The sequence below is a fragment of the Myotis yumanensis genome, unplaced genomic scaffold (assembly GCF_028538775.1).
Source record: "Myotis yumanensis isolate MYYU_CA2020_CCGP unplaced genomic scaffold, mMyoYum1.0.hap1 SCAF_17, whole genome shotgun sequence".
Taxonomy (NCBI): Eukaryota; Metazoa; Chordata; class Mammalia; order Chiroptera; family Vespertilionidae; genus Myotis; species Myotis yumanensis.
In genome coordinates this window covers 8,400,792-8,423,721 of record NW_027223768.1, presented here as the reverse complement: position 1 = coordinate 8,423,721, position 22,930 = coordinate 8,400,792, and the positions used below count along the sequence as shown (strand labels likewise).

General features: G+C 39.1%; 2 protein-coding genes across 5 annotated transcripts in view; both read left to right on the top strand.

Moving 5' to 3' along the window:
- Window positions 1-12,227, top strand: part of CSDE1 (cold shock domain containing E1) — a 32,349-nt gene extending 20,122 nt beyond the window's left edge. For all 4 annotated transcript variants that reach the window (XM_070396848.1, XM_070396847.1, XM_070396846.1 and 1 more), the window contains 10 exons: window positions 135-275; window positions 362-526; window positions 2,257-2,364; window positions 2,880-3,055; window positions 3,876-3,988; window positions 5,447-5,566; window positions 8,448-8,626; window positions 9,463-9,626; window positions 10,415-10,547; window positions 10,936-12,227. In XM_070396848.1, the coding sequence (XP_070252949.1) occupies window positions 135-275; window positions 362-526; window positions 2,257-2,364; window positions 2,880-3,055; window positions 3,876-3,988; window positions 5,447-5,566; window positions 8,448-8,626; window positions 9,463-9,626; window positions 10,415-10,547; window positions 10,936-10,983 (1,347 nt within the window). In that variant the 3' untranslated portion in view covers window positions 10,984-12,227. The remainder of the gene's footprint in view (window positions 1-134; window positions 276-361; window positions 527-2,256; window positions 2,365-2,879; window positions 3,056-3,875; window positions 3,989-5,446; window positions 5,567-8,447; window positions 8,627-9,462; window positions 9,627-10,414; window positions 10,548-10,935) is intronic.
- Window positions 12,228-12,383: 156 nt separating this feature from the next.
- NRAS (NRAS proto-oncogene, GTPase) lies at window positions 12,384-22,930 on the top strand. Its single transcript, XM_070395805.1, has 7 exons — window positions 12,384-12,485; window positions 12,963-13,090; window positions 15,105-15,283; window positions 17,702-17,861; window positions 18,424-18,547; window positions 18,874-18,915; window positions 19,020-22,930. Exons 2-5 carry the CDS (start codon window positions 12,980-12,982, stop codon window positions 18,541-18,543), a joined length of 570 nt encoding a protein of 189 aa, XP_070251906.1. The 5' UTR covers window positions 12,384-12,485; window positions 12,963-12,979; the 3' UTR covers window positions 18,544-18,547; window positions 18,874-18,915; window positions 19,020-22,930.

Here is a 22,930-nt window from a genome sequence, read left to right as displayed (position 1 = left end):
AGATAGAAGGAAAAATTACATTGTGGTTACAGAATTTGGGTCAAAGAATTCCTAATTTAACTTGATTATATTTGCATGCTTGAATGTTGTTTTGAAAAGCTTCACAGCCAGTGAAACTATTATTTGTGTTTCAGGGTGTAATTGCTGCGATGAGAGATGGTTTTGGTTTCATCAAGTGTGTGGATCGCGATGCTCGTATGTTCTTCCACTATAGTGAAATTCTGGATGGGAACCAGCTCCATATTGCAGATGAAGTAGAGTTTACTGTGGTTCCTGTGAGTAGTTTTTGAGAAAAGTAATAGTGGGGTTTTTTTTTATGCTTTCTTTTCCAGTTTAAGTTATTTTTGTTTATTACTTGTAGGATATGCTCTCTGCCCAAAGAAATCATGCTATTAGGATTAAAAAACTTCCCAAGGGCACGGTTTCATTCCATTCCCATTCAGATCATCGTTTTCTGGGCACTGTAGAAAAAGAAGCCACTTTTTCCAATCCTAAAACCACTAGCCCAAATAAAGGCAAGGAAAAGGTAAGTCTTACATCATCAATAATTTCTGTAGCTCTTTATTCCTTTTCTGCTTAAAGGCAAACACTATCCACACACTAATGGAATATTATCTTTCAGAATTCCCTGTTATATTAACTAAACTAAACTAGAGCAAGGTTTTTTAATGTCAGCATTATGGACATTTGGGGCTGGATAATACTTTGTGGATGTGGGGCTGTTCTGTGCATTGTGGGATGTTTAGTAGCATCCCTAACCTCTACCCACTAGAGGCCAGTATCTCTCTTCTCCCCCTGTGTGACAGTCAAAAGTGGCTCTAGGTACTGCCAAATGTCCTAAAATGACCCCCGCTAGAATGACAGTACATTCTTCCAAGCAGTTTAGAACTTTCAAATTTCGGTAAATGCACGCCACACATTTGAGCTTCATTTATTGAAAAGTCCACTGAATCTGCTGTCAAGTAAATAAAATTGAGGCTTTTATAGAAACAAGTAATTCATACAGAATATAAAATGTTTATGTAAAAGGTCAATTTCACTTTGGGGAAGTTCTAAACTAGTAGAATCTGGGATGTTTTCACTATAGCATTGACATTTAATAGGTGGAAATAATGAGGAAAGGACATGCATTACAATAGAAGTACAGAGGAGGAAAATTCAGGGTTTCTTTAGAAAGCACCAAGTAGTTTGACAGGAACATAGGTACTTTTTCTTTGGTTGGGTGAGTGGGAGAAATAAGGATGAAAAGATCAGGATACAGATAGATTAAGAAGGTGGTGATGGCTACTCTAAACAATCCAGACCTTGTTCTATACTCAGAAAAAGTTTTCTGTTGGAAAGTGACATCGGGTGTGCAGTTCAGGAAGATACTGGCATTAGTCTGAACCCTAGATGGGGGTGGAGAAAGACAAAAGATGGAAGAGGCTAGATAGGAAATTACTGGTATTTAATAGTTTAAGTAGTTCTTGAACTAGACACAAAGAGCATGGTTATAGACAAAAGAAGGTACATTAGAGAGGGATCATCTTATCTCTATTTAATAGATTTGGTATATACTGTCTTGTCAGATGTTTACTGGATATTGAGATTAATGGGTAGAGAGAGAGCAAAAATGAATGCTGAGATTGTGGCATTGGATAACTGGCAAAAGAGTCAATGCCATTGGAGTCAGACATGAATTTCCTGAACAATATCACTCTTCACTTAACCGGAGTCAGATCCTTAGCATCACTTCTGGTAATTGACAGTGATTTAAGTGTTACTTTGAAAACGTTGGCATGTCATAGCTTAGTCACCTGTTTGAATATCAAATACTCTGAACTGCAAATTCTCATGCATTGGCAAATATATTGATTAACATTATATACAAAACACTGTGAGTACTTTGGGATATTCAAAATAGGTGACACAAAGTCTTCCTGTCCTACAGAATTTCCACCTGGTTGAAAATACATGCCCAGTTTGATTTCTCATTAGCTATGAATAGTATGGAATGGGCATGTAACAAATTTTCAATTAGGTTTCCCTCAACAGCAAAAATTAGCTTCTTAAGACTAAAGAAACCAATTACAGCAAATTGAATCAGTTGTGGCTTAAGGCAAGACTGCCTTTCATTCATCTGAAAAATCTATTGTTAGAATCCTGGATTGGGAAATTTTTACAACTGTGCCAATTCGTTGGCTCAAGGGTCTATAAGAACTATAACTTTTTATATTGCTTTTTTGTTCTTCTTTTCATTATATTCTTTTTCTTTAGGAGGCTGAGGATGGTATTATTGCTTATGATGATTGTGGGGTGAAATTGACTATTGCTTTTCAAGCTAAGGATGTGGACGGATCTACTTCTCCTCAAATAGGGGATAAGGTAAGATAATCCTCCTTATTTTAGAGAGGGACCATTGAGGGCTGTCATCTTAATTATTAATTCTGCAAAATAGTTATTACCAGTATTGTAGGAATTTCACAAGTAGATGGTGCTGTTAATAAAATTTTATGTGCTTACAAGTTTATATGAACCTCCTCCTATTTAAGAGCAGTTTACTCAGTTAGAACAGGGTCTAGCAAGCTCTTAAGCTCTTTACGGAGCCAATACTTAAACATTTTAGATAAGATATGCCTAAATCAGTTAGCTTAGATAAAATTAATATTAGTAAGAAAGTTAAAACAGCCACTGAAACATTATCAAAGTGAATTCACACCAATGATTTTATATTGCTGTTCATTTTTCTCTTACTTAGTATGTCTGGTTTTCTGATAGCCCTCTTTCAGAGAAATTAAGAATTTATTTACAAAGGATATTTGGAGTGGAAAGCATAGTCTAAGTTAAGAGCTTGGTGTGGAAATGACATGGTATTAATGAGCATCCTTATTTTTCCACAGGTTGAATTTAGTATTAGTGACAAACAGAGGCCTGGACAGCAGATTGCAACCTGTGTGCGACTTTTAGGTCGAAATTCTAACTCCAAGAGGCTCTTGGGTTATGTGGCAACTCTGAAGGATAATTTTGGATTTATTGAAACAGCCAATCATGATAAGGAAATCTTTTTCCATTACAGGTAAGAAATGCCTTTTTAGGAATTTACAGCTTACTATTCATCCTTTGATTTTAGAGTCAAAAACATTTAGTATTGGGCAGTTACATATTTTTTAATCCCAAATTTTATATTAGTGAAACGTTAATCATCTCCTTTTGTAGAAAGATGTAGAAAGGCCTGTATATGTTTTGAACATTAGATAGGAGCCTTTCTGGTTCAGTGAAAGACTACTCTTTTATATGTTGCTACGTATGCGTTTGATGTTATAAGATTGAATAGTGGTAAAGAGCATGGGCTCTTGGAACCAGGCAGTGTTTTTTTTTTTTTTTTTTTTTTTTTTTTTTTTAAATATATTTTATTGATTTTTTACAGAGAGGAAGGGGGAGAGAGAGAGAGTTAGAAACATCGATGAGAGAGAAACATCGATCAGCTGCCTCCTGCACATCTCCCACTGGGGATGTGCCCACAACCCAGGCACATGCCCTTGACCGGAATCGAACCTGGGACCTTTTAGTCCGCAGGTCGACGCTCTATCCACTGAGCCAAACCGGTTTCGGCACCAGGCAGTGTTAAGTTTGAATCCAGGCTCTGCCGATTATTATCTGTGTAACTTATCAAATGAAATTGACCTCCTGGTATCTTAGTTTCATTATCTTGAAGCTGAGGGTAATGGTACCTCCTCACAGGTTGTTTATGAGGATTAAATGAGCCAGTTCATAGAATATGCTTAAAGCAGTATAGCTAGGCACACTGTGAATGTTGTTACACAAGAAAGAAAGGCTGCTTGTTACTGTTGCTTGTGATTATTGCTTATTCAAATGTCATTTCCTTTCCCCCCTAGTGAGTTCTCTGGTGATGTCGATAGCCTGGAACTGGGGGACATGGTCGAGTACAGCTTGTCCAAAGGCAAAGGCAACAAAGTCAGTGCAGAAAAAGTCAACAAAACACACTCAGGTAATTTATTCAGTCTATGTTTTGGGTGAGAAATGAGGGATAATAGGCTGGGAGAGGGAGCAAAAAAATCCAGTTGTTCTGGATCAGTGGTTTTCCAGCTGTGATCCCCCGATCCAGCAGTATCCCCCGGCCACTTTTAGAAATACAGGCTCTCTGACCCCACCCAACCTTCTGAAACCCTGGAGATGGGCAGTCTGTTTTAATAAACCCTTCAGGGTGATTCTGACGTACACTGAAGTTTGAGAACCACCGTTTTAGATATTTTAGATGATTTGCTTTATTTTCAATTCAATATCTTTTTTTAAAAATATATTTTATTGATTTTTTACAGAAAGGAAGAGAGAGGGATAGAGAGTTAGAAACATGGATGAGAGAGAAACATCGATCAGCTGCCTCTTGCACACCTCCTACTGGGGATGTGCCCACAAGCAAGGTACATGCCCTTGGCCGGAATCGAACCTGGGACCTTTCAGTCCACAGGCCGATGCTTTATCCACTGAGCCAAACCGATCAGGGCATCAATATCTCTTTTAAAAATAACTCCAAGATATAAATCTTCCCAGAGTTGAGGAGAGGGGCATTCCTCTAGAAGACCATTTTGGAAAAGGATGAGTCTATGTGAAAAATAATGGAAACCTAAGAAAATCCTTGCTATTTTAGCATCTCCAATTTTTTAAAGGCCTGCACTTTTGACTTTTATCTAAACTCCCCAAATAATACTTTCTCTTGTTTAGACCTAGAGAAATGACAGCCAAGGATGTTCATTTCTGTTCAATAAATATTAAGTGCATGCTATGTTTTGGGAATGGGGAGGGGGGGCGTGCAGTGAATAAATCAGCAACTCCTGGTCTTTGGGATTTATACTTATAACCCCTATTACAAGCAAATGGAGATGAGTAAAATATTGTATGTAGTATGTTTAGAAAGATAGTAATATATATTGTTAATATGAAATAAATCAGGACTGTATGTGAGTATTGGGGTTGCCATTTTAAAGACCAGGGACGGCCTCACAAAAAAAGTGACGTTTGGTCACCTGGAAAAGGTGAGAGAACAAGACATGTTTTAAATATGTATATTTGTTAGTTCCTTAAGCATATTAACTTTATTTTAATAGTAGTTTAGAAATAGCTGGCAACCAACCAGTCTTTTTTTTTTTTTTTTTTTAATCTTAGAAAAAGGGGAGGGGGAGAGAGAAAAAAAATCAGTGTAAAAAAGAAAAATCAATTGGTTGCCTCCCGCCCGCACCCCAAACAGGGATCAAACGAGAAACCTGGTTATGTGCCCTGACTGGGATCAAGCTCGTCACCTTTCGGTGAGATGCTCCAACCAACTGAGCCACCTGGCTAGGGCAACCAGTCATCTGTTAACATTTGTTCTGATGATTTCTCTCTCTTTCCTGTGAGCTAGAGTATAAATAAAATTGTAGGGTGAGAAATACACACTTCTGTTTTGTAGTGAATGGCATTACTGAAGAAGCAGATCCTACCATCTATTCCGGTAAAGTCATTCGTCCCTTGAGAAGTGTTGATCCAACACAGACTGAGTACCAAGGAATGATTGAGATCATGGAGGAAGGTAAGAGCATCTCTGTCAGATTGCAGTTTCCCTTACTTTGGATGAGCACTTTGAAGATTTAAAAACATGATGGTTTAGGTTACAGTTGTTTCCAATTCCTTAAAAACTGAACTAAGGAAAGTGACTTTCCTCCCCATGCCTGGCTTTTGTTTTCATATCTCTGGAAATGAGATCAGCCTGGGTTTATGTAGTAAACAAATGACTACTGTGCGAACATATCACTGATTCATGTGCAACTAACTGAGTTATATTGAAATAGACTGAGAACAGAATCTCACACTTAAAAAAATGCATTTATTGTCTGTGATAACCAAATATTCGCAATAGAATTGATTTAGTACAACTTTATAGTTTTTCTCTATTATTCACTGGTTATTTACATCAGTATTAACACATTCCTCTAATTAACCGTTCAATTATATAAACATTTTTGCTTCCTGTAAAAGTTCACTATATCTATTCCTTAATACTTAGTGTTCCATGGGAATTTTACGAACTGCTTGTCTCTAAGCCAAGACTCCCTATATTTTCCACTTTCTGCTTTTTTCTCCCCATCTTTAGTAACTCCCTGGATTCTGATGCCACACCTCACCACAGTTACCACCCAAGAAGGTCCACTTTGTGTGTAAAATAAGTTTGCAATAGAAATGATAGTAGGGAACAGTGAATAATTAGTGTAGCAAAATTACCAAAATAATTGGGTTGATGAGAGGGTTTGAAATTCCAACCAAAGATGATAACCTGGCTTACAAACAGGAAATCTTGTGTTGTCTGAGTCAGAGAGAACATAGACTGGGGAAGAGTAGGTCATAGAAAGAAGTGAACCTTCATAACATGTTCCTTTACCTCATGAGGTTCTTAGGAATTTGTGTTTTACATAGAACCAGTGCCGCACTGCACACACCTCCAAATATGAGTTCATTTTATAGCAAACCAGTCTTTTAAACTAATGCCATGATGATACCATACCCCGAAAAGGGCCTTAGGGACATGGGCAGCTAACTCGTGAGATAATATCAAATCACCCTTCTTCCTCTCTAAGTGCCCCTTTTACTTCCTTTTGCATTCCCAACCCCTCGATCTACTTATTTTTCAACACTGGCTATAGGATATATAAAACTTTTCTGAATCTCTAAGCCTAGAGATTTCTGGAACTAGACAGGTCACATTTTCCCACTTGATGGTGAGAATAGTTCTTTTCTTATTTAGGAATACATCTGTAACTTGGTGTAAGATAAGACCATAGAGACCTAGATCTGCACACCATCTCTTCCACTTCTAGCTGTATAACTTCGGACAAATTACTTAAATCTTCCCTAGCTCAGTTTCTTCATCTTTAGATGAGGATAATATCTTCAACCTCAGAATAAAATTAAATATCAATCCATATAAGTTTTTAATATTTGGTAGTTACTGTTAATATCACTATATCCGACCAACTGCCTCTAAACCTTTGCATGACTTGACATTAGAAGTATCTCCTCAAGGTTTTCGACTCTAAAATCAAGAGAATGGTTAAATGAAATTGCAGTTCTGAAGCTTCTACTTCCACCTGCATTTTTTTTCTCCTTTTCTCCACCTTTCTTGGTTCAGTAGATTCACCATTCAGGTGAATTGATAAGCAGCTGAACTCTTTGGCCCGGTTTTTATCCATGACCTTCAGCCAACATTTTACTCTAGGGCAGACCTCAGCAAATATAGTGGTTTGTTTTTTTGTTTAAATATATTTTTACTGATTTCAGAGAGGAAGGGAGAGTGAGAGAGAGATAGAAACATCAATGAGAGAGAATTATTGTTCAGCTGCCTCCTGCACACCCCCTACTGGGGATCGAGCCCACAACCCAGGCGTTTGCCCTTGACTGGAATCGGACCCGGGACCTTTTAGTCTGCAGGCCGAAGCTCTATCCATTGAGCCAAACCATCTTGGGCTGTGGTTTTTTGTTTTTTTTGAAACACAACTGACCCCTCGTTTACATACAAGGTGAGCAAAAGTGGGTTTGTAGTCATGAATATGTGAAACAGTTTATTGTATTTTCAAACAACTGTAAAACTACCTCTGCCCATCCCTGTATTGTTTTTGGTAGCTTTCTGACTACAACAGCAAAGTTGAGTAGTTGTGACTTATAGAATGACCAATAAGCCTAAAATATTTACCATCTAGCTCTTTTATCCTTTAATCGTTACCCGAGGAATACTCTTTATTGATTTTAGAGAGAGGAAGGCAGAGAGGAGTGAGAGAGAGAGAGAAACATCAATGTCAGAGAGAAACATCTATTGTGTCCAAACTGGGGTTGAACCTGCAACCTATGTATGTGCTGCCCTGACCGGAATTGAGCCCGCAACCTCTTGGTGTACAGAACGGTGCTCTAGAGAGAGTGTGCTGAGCCCTGATTTAAGAAAAAGGTGCCTGTTGATTTGAGGGTGTCAAAATCAGAACAAAGAAAGGAAGTAGAATGGCAAAGAAATTTATTTACATTGTCTTTGCATATACCTGGCTTACTGTTTAATACCTAGTTGAGTATGGGTCAGGAATACTTTGGTTGGCTCATAGGTGACATTGAGAAGAAGATAATCCAGGGGATCATATTAGCAACCCTTAGTGCTTAAAAAGCTCAAATATTTAGGTGATGATATTGTAAGTGATAGTATTATTTTTAATTTCATAAATGTCATTTAAAACTGTTCACTAGCAAGGTAATGAGCTACAGGTTCTTGTTTGCTTTCATTGTATTTAAGATTTCATTGAAGCTTTCAAAGTAGAATATCTCAGGGGCAAAAAAAAAAAATACTTTTTAGAACCTTTTATAAATTTATTAGGATCATCAGCAGAGGGCTGTTGTGAAATATTACCTTTAGTCTTTGTACCTTTTTCTCCCTACAGGGGATATGAAAGGTGAGGTCTATCCATTTGGCATAGTTGGAATGGCCAACAAAGGGGATTGCCTGCAGAAAGGGGAGAGTGTCAAATTCCAATTGTGTGTCCTGGGCCAAAATGCACAGACTATGGCTTACAACATCACACCTCTGCGTAGGGCCACTGTGGAATGTGTGAAAGATCAGGTAAGTGGCAGTATTTCTGGATCTGAAATTGATCCTTTTATGAATTGGTAACCAAATAGTAACCAAACCTTGAAATTTTTTCAGCCAAGGGAGATTCATCAACATTCATCTGGTTTTTAATTCTACTGTACCCTTTTTTTAATAATTTGAGCTAGCTTATATAAACATGAAGAAAACTACATTAAGGGGCAGGGAGATGGTGATATTAGAAAAAAAAGTATTGATAACTAACATTACATGATGGGGAAAATAAACTTAGAGTGAGATTTTCAGAATAGAAAGATTTAAAGATCAGAGATTCTTTTGTAAGCCACACAAAGAAAGAAACCATGTGTAGAAGTGTTCATAAAATAAGCTTTCGGGCAAACAAATCTATTCCTGATACTGAGATCTCAAGAAAATCCCTCTGAGTGCAGGACATTTTTAAATATCAGTATTGTAAATAAAATATTTTGTATGGCTGTTTTTTATAATACTATAACCTAGCTTAATAATTCTGGAATAGATGAAAACAATGCATATGTTTATGTAACAGCTCACTAAAGATTTTACATTTTTCAAAAATTTAGCTCATATAATATATGAGGCACAGGGCAGCCTTTCTACTTGTTTCAGCCAGGCTATAATAGTCAAGGCAGTGATTTCACATTTATATTTCTGCCCTGGCAAGTTATGCTGACTTACAATGCTGTTACGTTCTGGCACAGGCAGCTGAACTGGAGCATCAGTATTAATACCATGTTTTGTAAACCCCTTCTTTTAGGGTCACACATTGTGCTTCATTCAAAGTGAGGCGCTCTACCACTGTGATACGTATTTTTGTTTTTAAATTTCAGTTTGGCTTCATTAACTATGAAGTAGGAGATAGCAAGAAGCTCTTTTTCCATGTGAAAGAAGTTCAGGATGGCATTGAGCTACAGGCTGGAGATGAGGTGGAATTCTCAGTGATTCTTAATCAGCGCACTGGCAAGTGCAGCGCTTGTAACGTTTGGCGAGTCTGGTGAGTTTTTGTTGTTGGATTAAAACAATCTCCCTGGACAACTTGCAATCTCTTCATTATCACATTTCTTCACTTTTCCATCTCTGCTTTTCTTAATTTTCTACTGCCACTTGGTTATTTCTTGGTACTTCGTATCTTTTACCTCTATTCTTCATTGTGTAAACTTTTAGTTTCATAAATCTGACCCAGTGGAATATTAATTAGGCACTTGCTATATAATAGATCTTAAATATAAAATGATGATGTAGTCCTTGTTCTTAAAGGATTCTGCTTAGCTTTTTTTGTGTGGGTTTTTTTTGTTTGTTTGTTTTTCCATTAAGCCATTTCTGAGTTATATGGTGCTTAAAAGTCTAATTTTATAGATTAGTAGTTCTGACTGTGTTTTTTTGTTTTTGTGTATGAGTTTTTTTAAATAACATTGTTACCATGCTAGAAGCTGGGAGTCTCTGGAAATATTTCTTTATTTATAACTCTTCTAAGGTTTTTCACATCCACTACCTTGTTTTATGTGTCTGTGAAACTGGTCTTTCTGGATGCAGACCAGTCTGGGGATGACCGTCACCCAAATGATTCTTCCAGCTCCTATGCAGGAATAAACCTTGAGTTGGGAATAAAAACATAAACAAACTTGTCTGTCCTGTCCTGCTAGCTAGCTAGCTAAATGAGGCAAGAGTCCCCCTCATTAAAACTGAGTCACTTGGGTAGTTAGGTGGAAAATACACTCCTCTGTAAGTACTTGCTTCTTCCCACCACGTGTTGCTGCTTCTCACTTCTTGACTTGGTTACAGCGAGGGCCCCAAGGCTGTTGCAGCTCCACGACCTGATAGGTTGGTCAATCGCTTGAAGAACATCACTCTGGATGATGCCAGTGCTCCTCGCCTAATGGTTCTTCGTCAGCCAAGGGGACCAGATAACTCAATGGTATGAGGGTATACTAGGTTTTGGGGGAGGGAAGGTTGTGATGTGACAGACCAGCATGATACTTGAGATCCTATTTTAGCATATCTCAGAGTGCTTATGGAGCATTAGTATTGCTTATAACTAGTTAGGACTCCTTCCCTACATATTGGTTCAGTCCCCAACATAATGGTTGCTTACCAGTAAGAAGCACATTTCTTTGTTTTCCTGATAATTTGAACTTAGTTGTAGATAATAGATCAGGAGGGCTTACTATGTAAGATTTCCTCTGAGAAAAACTGGTAGTGGTCAAGATGATTAAAGTAATGCTTTTGAAGTTCACTTTGGAATTGTGAATGTGCTGTGATTGTCATACCCTGAGGTCATTAACTGCACTTTTATTTTTTCACAGGGATTTGGTGTAGAAAGAAAGATCCGTCAGGCTGGTGTCATTGACTAACCACATCCACAAAGCACATCATTAATCCACGATGATCAAGTTGGGGGGATTCTGGTGAAGGGTTCTGAATATCTCCCTCTTCATCCCTCCCCAAAATCTGGAATACTTATTCTATTGAGCTATTACACCAGTTTTAACACCTTCCTCATGTTATGTTTAAAAAAATAAATAAATTTAAGAAAACCATTTTAAAATTATGCACAGTTGCAGCCTGGAAAACTTAAGGTGGCGCCTTGTAGTATCAATTTTAGGAGCTTTATTTGGTGCATTTAACGCAACTGGTAATTGCAAAATCCACTTCGCCCGTGTAAGTGAAAAATATAGACTGTTACCTTGTTGGCTGTATGAAATTCTGCACTTGATATTTAGCATATATTCTACCTTCATTACTTCTGGCAAGATGTCCTGCCTTAGCACTCAGTTGCATTCTTTTCCTTTTCTTTCCTGTTCATTATGCTTTAATTCTGAGGACCATATGAGGGTAGACTATATTAAAAAATTTAAAAATTTGTATAGGCAAACCATTTTCTTAAGTTGATGGCCAAATGTTAAAATGTTATTTTTCATATCATTTATAATCTTGTCACAGTCCACTTAAACGAATTTTGGGTAGATTTCAATGAGAATTATCTTCCAAAGTAGTTTTTTTTTCCCCTGGGATGGGGTGGGGGGTAAATTTTCCACAATTAGTATGTGTGGTGCAGAATTTCATGCAAATGAGGTGTGCCAGCAGTGTGATAATTTAAACGTATTTAAACGACGAATGCACAAACTTGCTGCTGCTTAGATCACTGCAGCTTCTAGGACCCAGTTTCTTTTAATGATTTAAAACAAAACAAACAAAAAAATAAAAAAATTGTGCCTGAAATGAATCTTGTTTTTTTTATAAGTAGCCGCCTGGTTCCTGTGTCCTGTAACATGCAGGCACTTGACCCTTGGTGTAGCTTCTGTTCAACTTTATATCACGGGAACGGATTGGTCTGATTTCTTGGCCCTCATCTTGAATTGGCCACACGCAGGATCCCTGGCCAGTGGACTGGAAGCTTTGTCTAAGATGACAAGGGTCAGCTCAGGGGATGTGGGGGAGGGCGCTTTTATCTTCCCCGTTGTCATTTGAGGTTTTGATCTTCTCTGGGTAAAGAGGCCATTTATCTTTGTAAACACAACATTTTTGCTTTCTCCAGTTTTCTGTTAATGGCGAAAGAATGGAAGCGAATAAAGTTTTACTGATTTTTGAGACACCAGCACCTAGCGCTTTCATTATTGAAATGTCCTGAGTGGGAGGGGCGGGTTTGGGTGCGGCCAGCAGCTTGACTCTCGGGTCGGAGGCCCACGTGGCCGGGGCGGGGACTCGGGCGCCCGGGGCGCCGACTGATTACGTAGCGGGCGGGGCCGGAAGTGCCGCTCCCTGGTGGGGGCTGTTCATGGCGGTTCCGGGGTCTCCAACATTTTTCCTGGTGGTGGTTCTAAACCCGTCCGCAGCGGAGGCACCGGAGCTTGAGGTGAGGCTCCGGCGCGTGTAGCGTTGGGCGTGGAGCTTGCAGGCGTCTGGTTAGTGGCGGAATCCGCGAGCAGAGACAAAGGCCTGGGGCGGGGGTCCTTGGTTTTGAGCCCCATGGGGAGATCCTGGGAGACAGGTGGGGGACTGGAAGGGCAGGGCGGCCTGACGGCAGCCTGCCGCCGCCGAGAAGCCCTGCGGGAGGAGCAGGAAGGGGGTTCCTGTACCTTAGGCCGAGGGCGGGGCCCACGGGCTGTTGAAAAATAGATGAGGTGGGGGTAGCTCGAAGACGGATTCAGCATCCCGAGACCCACGGTCACTCGTGGTTTTGCATTCCTGAACCACTGGGAACCGAGTGGAGGGTCACGTGCATGGGACCGATACATTTCAAACGCCGGTTTTAGCCACTATCGATTGTAGAAAGCTCTGAAGTGCTGGAGAGGCGGCTCCCCGGTTAACCCTCATTGCTGCTTTCCCGCAGGTTCTTGCTGGTGTGAAATGACTGAGTACAAACTGGTGGTGGTTGGAGCAGGTGGTGTTGGGAAAAGCGCGCTGACAATCCAGCTAATCCAGAACCACTTTGTAGATGAATATGATCCCACCATAGAGGTGAGGCCCAGCGGCAGTCCGCCGCCCCTGCCTCTTTTCCTTCCGTTTACCCTCGCCCTTACCCTTTAGCTAAGGGAATCGTCAGGAAAGAAAGTGGAAAGTTATTTTGGGTACTGTGTTCGGTAATACAATAAGCAAAGCTTTCCATGTGTGTGGACAAGAGTGCCTTTTTATGAGCTGCTGAAGATTTTCTAAAGAGTTACAGTCGTAACAGTTCTGTAAACTTGCAAACTCAGTGTTGGACTCATTTAGTTTCTTCGTATATGACAACTCTATTTTAAAAGAAGCACAGGCCATAGGTAGAGCGATTGTCTGAATAATATAGCAGGATGGAGATAAAGGATTCAGAGATCTGGAGGTTCTGCAATTGTAATTTCTTAGCTCGTTGAAGCAGCCAACACTGTGGTTGGAGTAGAAAGAACATTTTGGGTCACTGTGCGTAAGATTTCAGTCCCTGTTTGCATTTTGTTTAGTTATGTGATATTGAGCAATCACTTTCTCTCTCTCAGCCTTATTTCCTTCATCTTTTAAATTACTATAAGCTTGTTCTGCCTACCACACAGGGATGAAGTGGAAAGTCAAATGTGTTTAAATTTTTGTGTGAATGGTAAAGCACTGGATAAATAGTACTTATTTAAAGATCCTATTGTTTTTGTGGGACTTCATGTTAAAGATTGGCTTCAATGAGTGGCAAAATACACCTTTTCAGTAAAGGGCCTTGTAATGTTATTCAATTTAGAAATGTGTGACTCTAGAGATTATTGTGTTTTAATCCACACCCTGGTCTTCCTACCACTCAGCCACTGGGCGTTTAATGCACTCTAATATAACCTTATTAAAAATTATTCATTAGTTCTTTGCAAAACTTTATTTTAGGCTTAACAGCTTCAGTGATAATAGAACCTTTTGATATTTTTCAGAGTTTTAGTTATTGCTGGGTAATTTACATACAGTAAAATACGTAAATGTTATATCTACAGCTCAGTGACTTTTTAAACATATATATACTTACATAATAACCACCACTCAGATTAAAAAATATACTATTTCCTATGCCCCAGAGAGTTCTCATGCCCTTTTCAGTCAGTAAGCTCTCTTACCCTGCCAGGAGATAACCACTTCTCTGACTTCTATTATCATAAAATAGTTTGACTAAAACCTATCTTCATAATTCTTATTTTGCTCATCTTAGAACAGACACTTAACTATGTTTCATGCTCTAAGAAGTTTTGGTGATGTAAATTCTATTTAATTTGAAAGTACAGTCCTGCAATTAAGTGAGTTACAAAGGAACTAACTGATTAATGGGCTGGGAAATTAGGTTGAATTCTGTTTTTGGAGCCAGATCTTTTAGGAAGAATGGTGAAGTTATTTTATTTGACTTGAATTCCCAGGATTTAAGTATTAAAATACAAGTAAAAATGTCTGCCTTCGAGCCCAATTGAAAGTATGTTTTTATATGATCTACTTAAGAAATGAATTATGTCTTGTTTGTAACCTTTAGGAAATTGATTGAGGATTATTTCCCAAAGGTACAATCTGCCATGATGAGAAAAAATAATTTGGTATTATGACCTTATTTGAAATAAAAAGTATTTGTGTTTAGTCATAAGCACAAGTGGCACTGTAACCAGGGCCAAGTTCTAAATTGGTGAAGGTCTGTTTAAAATTGTAAATGTACAGTAAACACCTCAAATACGAAACGTTCAGTGCACACCTTAGTGCCATGCAGTGATTAACCCCAGTCCAGCTGCAGTAGAGCTGCCTTTTGAATGACCACATTTGTTCACCTTTTCCGGGAACTGAGTGTTCACATTTTCCTTTCTGCAGGCATATAGGATTGGGGATTTTTTCCTGGGAAGACATTAAGTATTTTGTTTGTAATTGTATATTAGCAGTTTGAGGGACAAACCAGAGAGAGAGAAATGGACTTGGGTAGTAGCTTGCTTAACCTTGGTAGTAGCATTGCATTTCCTGTGATTTTTAGTAAAAGTGGAATCTCCCTTTCCCCCAGGATTCTTACCGAAAACAGGTGGTTATAGATGGTGAAACCTGTCTATTGGATATACTGGATACAGCTGGACAAGAGGAGTACAGTGCTATGAGGGACCAATACATGAGGACAGGGGAAGGCTTCCTCTGTGTATTCGCCATCAATAATAGCAAGTCATTTGCAGATATTAACCTCTACAGGTACAAGGAGCGTTATTGTTTTCTGAAAGGATGATCTTTAAGCTTTGTTCTGAAGCTTTGTTGGGGTGGGAGGGTGGGGGGCAGTGAGGACGCCACAGTAGGAACGATACAGCTTTTTTCATTACAGGAAGAGTTGGTTTTCGTTTGTTTGACATTGAGAATCTGAAAGTTAATGCTGGAATTTATTTTATGTAATATACCATGGCTAGAATGCGTGATAGTGTATCAAGGAAGCTTGCTAGTGGGAGTGATTGCGAACTAGAGGTGTTATTAGATCACAAAGGAATTTCAGAGAGGAAAAGGCCTGAGAAACATTGTTCAGTAAGTCATAGAGATCGTGATAGGAAGAAACAGCTGGGGAGTAGCTAAAGATGAAAGCTGGGCAAAGGAATGTAAAGATTGTCTTTCTCTGTAAAACCATAAAGTTTCAAAGCTCAATTGGACCATAAAAAAAGAAAACAACATTCTGATTTTACAGAATCAGAAATAGGTAGTTTATTGGGTTTTTGGAGTCTTAACTGTTACTAGTAGCAGAGCCAGGAACAAAACTCCAAGACTCCTTTTCTTAGCTCCATATTATTATTATTATTTTAAAATATATTTTATTGATTTTTTTACAGAGAGGAAGGGAGAGGGATAGAGAGTTAGAAACATCAGTGAGAGAGAAACATCGATCAGCTGCCTCCTGCACACCCCCTACTGGGGATGTGCCCACAACCAAGGTACATGCCCTTGACTGGAATCGATCCCGGGACCCTTCAGTCCGAAGACCGACACTCTATCCACTGAGCCAAACCAGTTAGGGCTATTATTATTTTTTTAATATGTTTTTATATTTTGTTCTTTATTGTTTCAGAGACAGGGAGAGTGAGAGAGAGAGAGAAACATCGATGAGAGAGAGACACACATTGATTGGCTACCTCCTACACACCCCCCACTGGGGATCGAGCCCGCAACCCTGGGATGTGCCCTAACCTGGAATCAAACCGGGACCTCTTGGTTCATGGGTGGACGCTCAACCACTTAGCCACACCAGCTGGGCACTCCATGTTCTTTAAGCAGAATAATGTAATGGTTAAGAATATAGATGCCTGGGTTGAAACTTGGCTCCATCATCTATTAGCCATGGGACTTTGGGGCAAACTACTGAAACTCTGTGCCTCAGTTTCCTTATCTATAACATGGAGGTTATAATATCTACCAAGAGTTGTGAAAATTAAATGAATCGATAAACATGAAATCGTTCAGAACGGTGTCATGCACATAGTAAAAACCTGTGCAAGTGTTGTGCCTACAACCTTGAGTCCTGGCTTCTGCCTTGTCCGTATGAAGAAGTGTGCTCACAGAAGCAAACTAGTCCCAAACTGAATCCAGTGGGGTTTTTTTCTCCTAAACCTGCTCTACTGTCTTCCACTTCCTCTCTGGAAATAATAGCGGTACTTAATAAAATGCGCGGTACTTAATAAAATGCGCAGCACTTAGCAAGCATCTAATACTTGCTGAATTTCTAGAAGTTATTTTTCTTTTTAGGCTGTCTTATCCCTTAGCATAGGCTCCTGCCATTACCCCCACTGTCATGCATTTCAGGTGCATGGCTGTGTACGTAATCCAAGCGTAGAGTCTAAAGCAGTGCTGTTCAGTGTGTGGTTATCTCGGTTAACTGAATTAAATTAATAAAATCAAATAAAATTGAAAAATCAGTTCCTTGGCCATAGTACCCACTGACTGACTCTGTTCAGTAGCTACACGGGACTAGTGGATATAGTTGGACATGACAGATGTAGAACATTTCCATCATTGTAAGAAGTCCTACTGGACAGTGTTGGTCAAGAGAATCTGGAGCATTCATTTCCAAACTGCTCGGTGTCTTAAATGTCACTGAAGGAAGTGCTGTCAGTTGGGAGTTCCAGAACCTTTCGTAAGAGCAGTTCTGGTGTCTTCTATTTTTTATCTTGACTCCCAGCTATAATTTTGTTTGAAGGAAACGTTTGGACACCACCCATGTAGAGAAGTGGGTAGACTGTCTTCCATTAAATGCCATCGCTCTCAAGGGAACCTTAAGTTATTTAGAGGCAGTGGACTTTACTGTTTGCACTTCGGACCTTAATCTCGAGTACGATTCGGAGTTGCCAATTAAATCCAGAGCCAAGGTCTGGAGAATCAAGGAGCCTAATAAGGACATGTCAAAGTAGACCAACCATCCATTTCCACTAGAAGTTGAGCTGGTACTTGGCTTTCCTCTAGCTGCTGAATCAAGCCTAAACCCGTCTCATTATGTAAGGTCTTTTATAAACAGTGGAGGGGAGTGAAACTCACTACTAGAAGCTAATAGACTAGATAAAACTTGCTCGGTTTCTTTTGCTCTAGCTGTTTATTCCTTCCAAAAGGCTTATTCTTATAACATACTCCTTTTTTTAGGGAACAGATTAAGCGAGTGAAGGACTCAGATGATGTACCTATGGTGCTAGTAGGAAACAAGTGTGATTTGCCAACAAGGACAGTTGACACAAAACAAGCCCATGAACTGGCCAAGAGTTATGGGATTCCATTCATTGAAACCTCAGCCAAGACCAGACAGGTAGAGTCCAGCTTCCAGCACCTGGCAAGGGTTTGTTGAAGGCAGAAAGGTTTGATTGATTGACTCTTTGCTAGAGCTCTGATCCTCTTTCTTTGTTGTTACAGATTTTTAATAGTGTTCTATTTTCATCTTTGCTTTAAACCCAAAATGAACTTGTTAATATCCTGGTGTGCATTTATACTCCTGCATTAACATGCAAAAATAGTACTAAAATGAAGACCTTTGATTCAAGATACTTATAAGCATTAGTCTTTTCTCCAACACCAGCCACTCTTTAGGGTTTAAGTTCTTCTGAATGGAATCTTTACATCAGGTAGTTCTGTATGTCCCACATTACCAGTTTTTCTTTGCTGGAATGTTATTTTTGCAAAATGTGCCATTTGTATATCTGTCTCTTAATGTGATTCAATAGAAATGCTAAATTCGGTGTCCTCTTTCTATGCCACCCTATTTTATCAGTTAGTGATTTAATAATTGGAATTCTAAATCCACATAAAGAAATGAGAGATAGCTTACAACTTGGATTGTGTCTTTTAGGCTGTCTTTTCATTTTCTTTTAAAGGGTGTTGAAGATGCCTTTTACACACTAGTAAGAGAAATACGTCAGTACCGAATGAAAAAACTCAACAGCAGTGATGATGGGACTCAAGGTTGCATGGGGTTGCCTTGTGTGGTGATGTAACAAGGTGAGCATGTGGTCTCTGGGCATAATTACAAATTGGACAGTTTGGAGGAGTGTTGCTATTATTTTTTATGTTGTAATTTACCTGATAATTTCTCACTTACAACTATAAAATGTTTCCCTTACAATGCCCCTCCTGAGAGTATTGAGGTTTAACCTATTTTTTAAACATTATTTTACAGACATGGTTACTTTTCAATAATATTAGAAATTAGAAGACATTATTTATGAAATGTATGAATACCACATTCTTGGCATTGACCAGGAGTTTGAGGAATCACTGCATTAAAACTAGATGATAATGACATGGTGTGTCTTTTTTTCTTATAGATACTTCTAAAGTTCTAGCATCAGAAAAGAGCCACTGTCCAGGTAGGACCCGTTTGGAAATGAATGGGTCATTCATACTGATTTCTTCACCTGGTGTTTCTTATACTCTCTGGTGACATTTACACACACGTTCCATCTCGTTTCAGCTGCACTGACGCCCTGGTCCTGACTTCCCTGGAGGAGAAACAAGTATTCCTGTTGCTGTCTTCAGTCTCACAGAAGCTCCTGCTACTTCCCGACTCTCCGTAGATCAGTACCATGTTCTCTATCTGAGAAGTTCTCAGAATAACTACCTCCTCACTTGGTTGTCTGACCAGAGAAATGAACCTCTTGTTACTCCCCAATATTTTTCCACTCTGGGTTCTCCCCAAACACCTCTGCCACCCCAGGTTTTTCATCTGAAAAGCAATTCGTGCTCTGAAACAGAACCACACTGTAGACATGGAATTCTCTAGAAAACAATGTCTTGAGCTCTAATGTAGCAACTGCTGGTGATTATCTTTTTTTTCTTTTTACTTTGAACTTGGAACTATATTTGGGGGGGGGAGGGGGAAATGTCATAAATTACTGTTTTGCTGAGAATATAGTTCATGTTGGTGTTTGGTTTGTTTATAATGTTATTGGCTATAAACTGGCATCTGCTCTGTATTCATAAAGGTGAATACAGACTTTGGAGTCTCTCCTACTCTTCTCGACTTTCATGCAATTAAATCTAACTTTCACAGTGAAGTGCCTTTTTCCTAGAAGTGGTCTGTATACTTCAGTGGAGTGGATGTTTAAAAAACCATTCCACGTGGAAATGAATGTCTGAGTTATGTCTGACCTCTCTGTCTTTGAGGGAAAGATGTGCCGATACAGTAGCAGATGCCATTTCTTACCCACATGAAGTTGGCTTTAACCTGTTTTTAGGTTCTCCCAAGAGAAAGTTGAAACTGGAAACAATTATATTTCATTTGTTTTTTTACCTGTGCTCCACTTTTTTTGGTAGGTTACTACCTATGAAATGTATGTAATTTGTTTCTTCTAGCTTACTGATAATCAGTGAACTTCCATTTGTATTTAAATTTGGGTTCTATCAAAAAGCTCTACATTTACAGGTGTGCAAAATTGTAAACATTAGATGCTGTTTTATTTAATACTGAGATCAATGATTTTCAAGCCTCAGACATAATATATTAATAGACACACTTTCAGTACATATCTTGGTATCTCAGTGATGTATATAATTGCCCTCAGTCACCTTTTCACCCCACCCTCCATCCCTCACCTTCAGCAACTGCAGTTTGATTCATTATTTCAGTTGATAAAGCATGGTGCTAAATGGACCAGGGTTACTGCTTCAAAACGTGAGCAAACCTGTTAGCATCACAGAGGGAGAGGGAGCAACTCTTCCACGGTTGCTCCTTGCACCAGTAACCTTGGCTGATAGTTTTGCCGAATGCAGCTGTTATCCTGCAAGGAAAGAAAAGGTCAGTTCACACAAGTCCGTTATCATGACGGAAAAGGCTTGGTACCCTGAGGAGGGTCAGCTTAGCAGTCTTCAGAAACCAAGTGTCTAGACCATCCAGCCCGTTTGAAATGAATAAAACTAAAAAAAAAAAAAAAAGACCGTACCCTTTTATGTAATGATGTTTACTTTGCATTTATATTAGTTCACACAAACACTCCATCCATGCTTTTGTTCCAGCCCTCCGGTCCAGTTTAAGAACCCATTGTGGCCCTCGAGTCAAAAAGTTTGCCCACCCCTGGTCTAGACTCTCTTTCAGCCACCTGGAAACTAAATGTAGCCAATATTTTTGTCATTATGTTTTTTAGAATGAGGGTACCTCTGATCGAAATGTTTTAAAATTTTCTTTACTCATTATGTTCTTTGAAGAGTTTAAGACGAGGTGTTGATGGGTTAGTCTGCATACAGGCTAACAGAAGCTGAGTGTGCTCAGAGCAAGAAGCCGTTGAATTGGAATTGCTGTTACGAAAGGAATGGAAACCATAATGAATTGTTAGTTTTGAGGATTTGGGAAACTTGGCTTTTCCATTTGCAAATAATATCCTGGTAATTCTAATGAAAAATAGACTTAGGTAACTTTTGATGAAAGCCTAATTCCAAAATGGTCACTTTCTGCTCTGGTCTTTTAATGTGTAAATACTTACTGAGGTCCTCTGTCTTCTGGTATGAATTTTCACTTATCACACAAACTCCACATGGCCTTGAAGTGAGCTCAGAAGAGAGGAAGCACTCTATACTGTGTCCAGAGTTTAATGAACTCAGAGAGCCGTGCTCCTGCGTGTTCATTCTGAGTTTTCACAGTGCTGTTGACACCTGGTAGCAGGAACTTGCTGCTGCTTTGTTTCTGCTGCTTTTGGAGCATTGCTCTTTCATTTTTCTTTTTCTAATATGTTTATTGATTTCAGAGAGGAAGGGAGAGGGGGAGAGAGAGAGAGAAACATCAATGATGAGAGAATCATCAATCGGCTGCCTCTTGCACGCCCCTTACTTGGGACCGAGCCCACAACCCCGGGCATGTGCCCTGGCTGGGAATTGAACTGTGACTTCTTGGTTCATAGGTCAAGGCTCAACCACTGAGCCACGCTGGCCAGTCAGGCACTTTGTCATTTTTCTTGAGGCTGGATTGAAGCTTGTCACCTCAGTTGCCCTCATTTGTCCTTGTCTCCCTCTTCCTCCTCTCGTGTATGTTACTGACAGTATGATTCTTTTTCTAATGTCAAATTAGGGGGAAGGATAACTGATTTGGGGCTCTTGTGCCCATAGCCCTTGTATGTGCCCATAGCCCCTAGCCCATAGCCCTTATCATTCTCTCAAGTATGTTGTAAGCACAGAAGTATCTAAATGGGGCCAGAATTCAGACTTGAAAATGTTCTTTTAATAGCTTCTTAAGAAGTTACATTTAGGTGTGAATTTTGGCACAGTAGAGTGACAAAGTTACAGTTAAATGCTGAAAAGCTTCAGTTAGTGTGGTATAAAGTGTGGTGTTTAGAGTATGTTTGTAATTGCTGAAAACAATTCTAATTTACCTCAACATCTGAAAGTCTCTCTCCCCAAGTTAAGTGCCTGGCCAGCTGTTGTAAATTACACATTACTTTGTTTTTTAAAGGTTGCACGTTCAAGAGTGTGAAAATATGATGTTCTCTGTAAAGGCTACCACGCCTACCCTGTTAAGTGCTGTATTTGCTCCCACAGCTTCCTATAGAATGTTACTTGGTAATACGGTATCATACTTGTTACAGTTTCCACTTCAGGAGTGAAATGGGTAAAATTGTTCTCATGTATTTTAGTGGGCCCCGTGTTTAGTCTGTTCATGGTCCTTTAAACTGCTGTGAATTTTTTTGTCTTGACTTGAAATCAAGAATAGAGAAACACTTTAAAGAGATATTTTGTTTTTTCCCCATTCCGGAATTGCTGAGCATAATCATAGTTTGTTTTACATTTACAGTCATGAACTCTTAAGCTGGCAGCTACAACAAAGAACCAAAAAATGGTGCACGCACTCTGCTTCTTGTAACTCATCTCTGCTAACAGGTTACAGGAAACAGGATTATTAATTAGGGGAAATATTTTATTTGGGTTGTTTTCATAAACAAGGGACTATAACTTTGTACATTGTTTTACATCTTTGTTGTTTCTTTAAGCAGTCCAGTGTGCCACAATTATTTGAAGGTGTTCCCTACGAGAATTGTTTGAAAAGTGTTCTTGTTATAAAAGTAGTTATAGATATATTTCAAATATAACTGGTGATTTTTAAAAGCCTGAGTACTGACCTAAGAAGCAATTGTATGACTTCTACTCTAGAGGGAAGGGATCTCAATGGGTGTGTGACTTTTATATTTCTGTGCCATCAAATATAGGTCAAATGATTGATTGTGCAATTCTGCTGTTTAAACGGCAACTATTGGCCTCCTTGGCCCTAAATGAAAGGGCTGATATTTTAAGTTGCCTATTTTATTGTAAATTAATCCATCTAATTTTTAAATTTTTTGGTTGAATGTTTTTCTTTTCAAATGTTTAAAAAATAAAAACTGGAAGTTCTTTGCTCAGTTA

What these genes read in the sequence shown, in the direction of transcription:
- NRAS (XM_070395805.1), top strand. Translation starts at nt 12,980, where the DNA reads ATGACTGAGTACAAACTGGTGGTGGTTGGAGCAGGTGGTGTTGGGAAA. An exon ending in AATATGATCCCACCATAGAG is followed by an intron (nt 13,091 to 15,104) that starts GTGAGGCCCAGC and finishes CCTTTCCCCCAG; the next exon opens with GATTCTTACCGAAAACAGGT. An exon ending in CCTCAGCCAAGACCAGACAG is followed by an intron (nt 17,862 to 18,423) that starts GTAGAGTCCAGC and finishes TTTCTTTTAAAG; the next exon opens with GGTGTTGAAGATGCCTTTTA.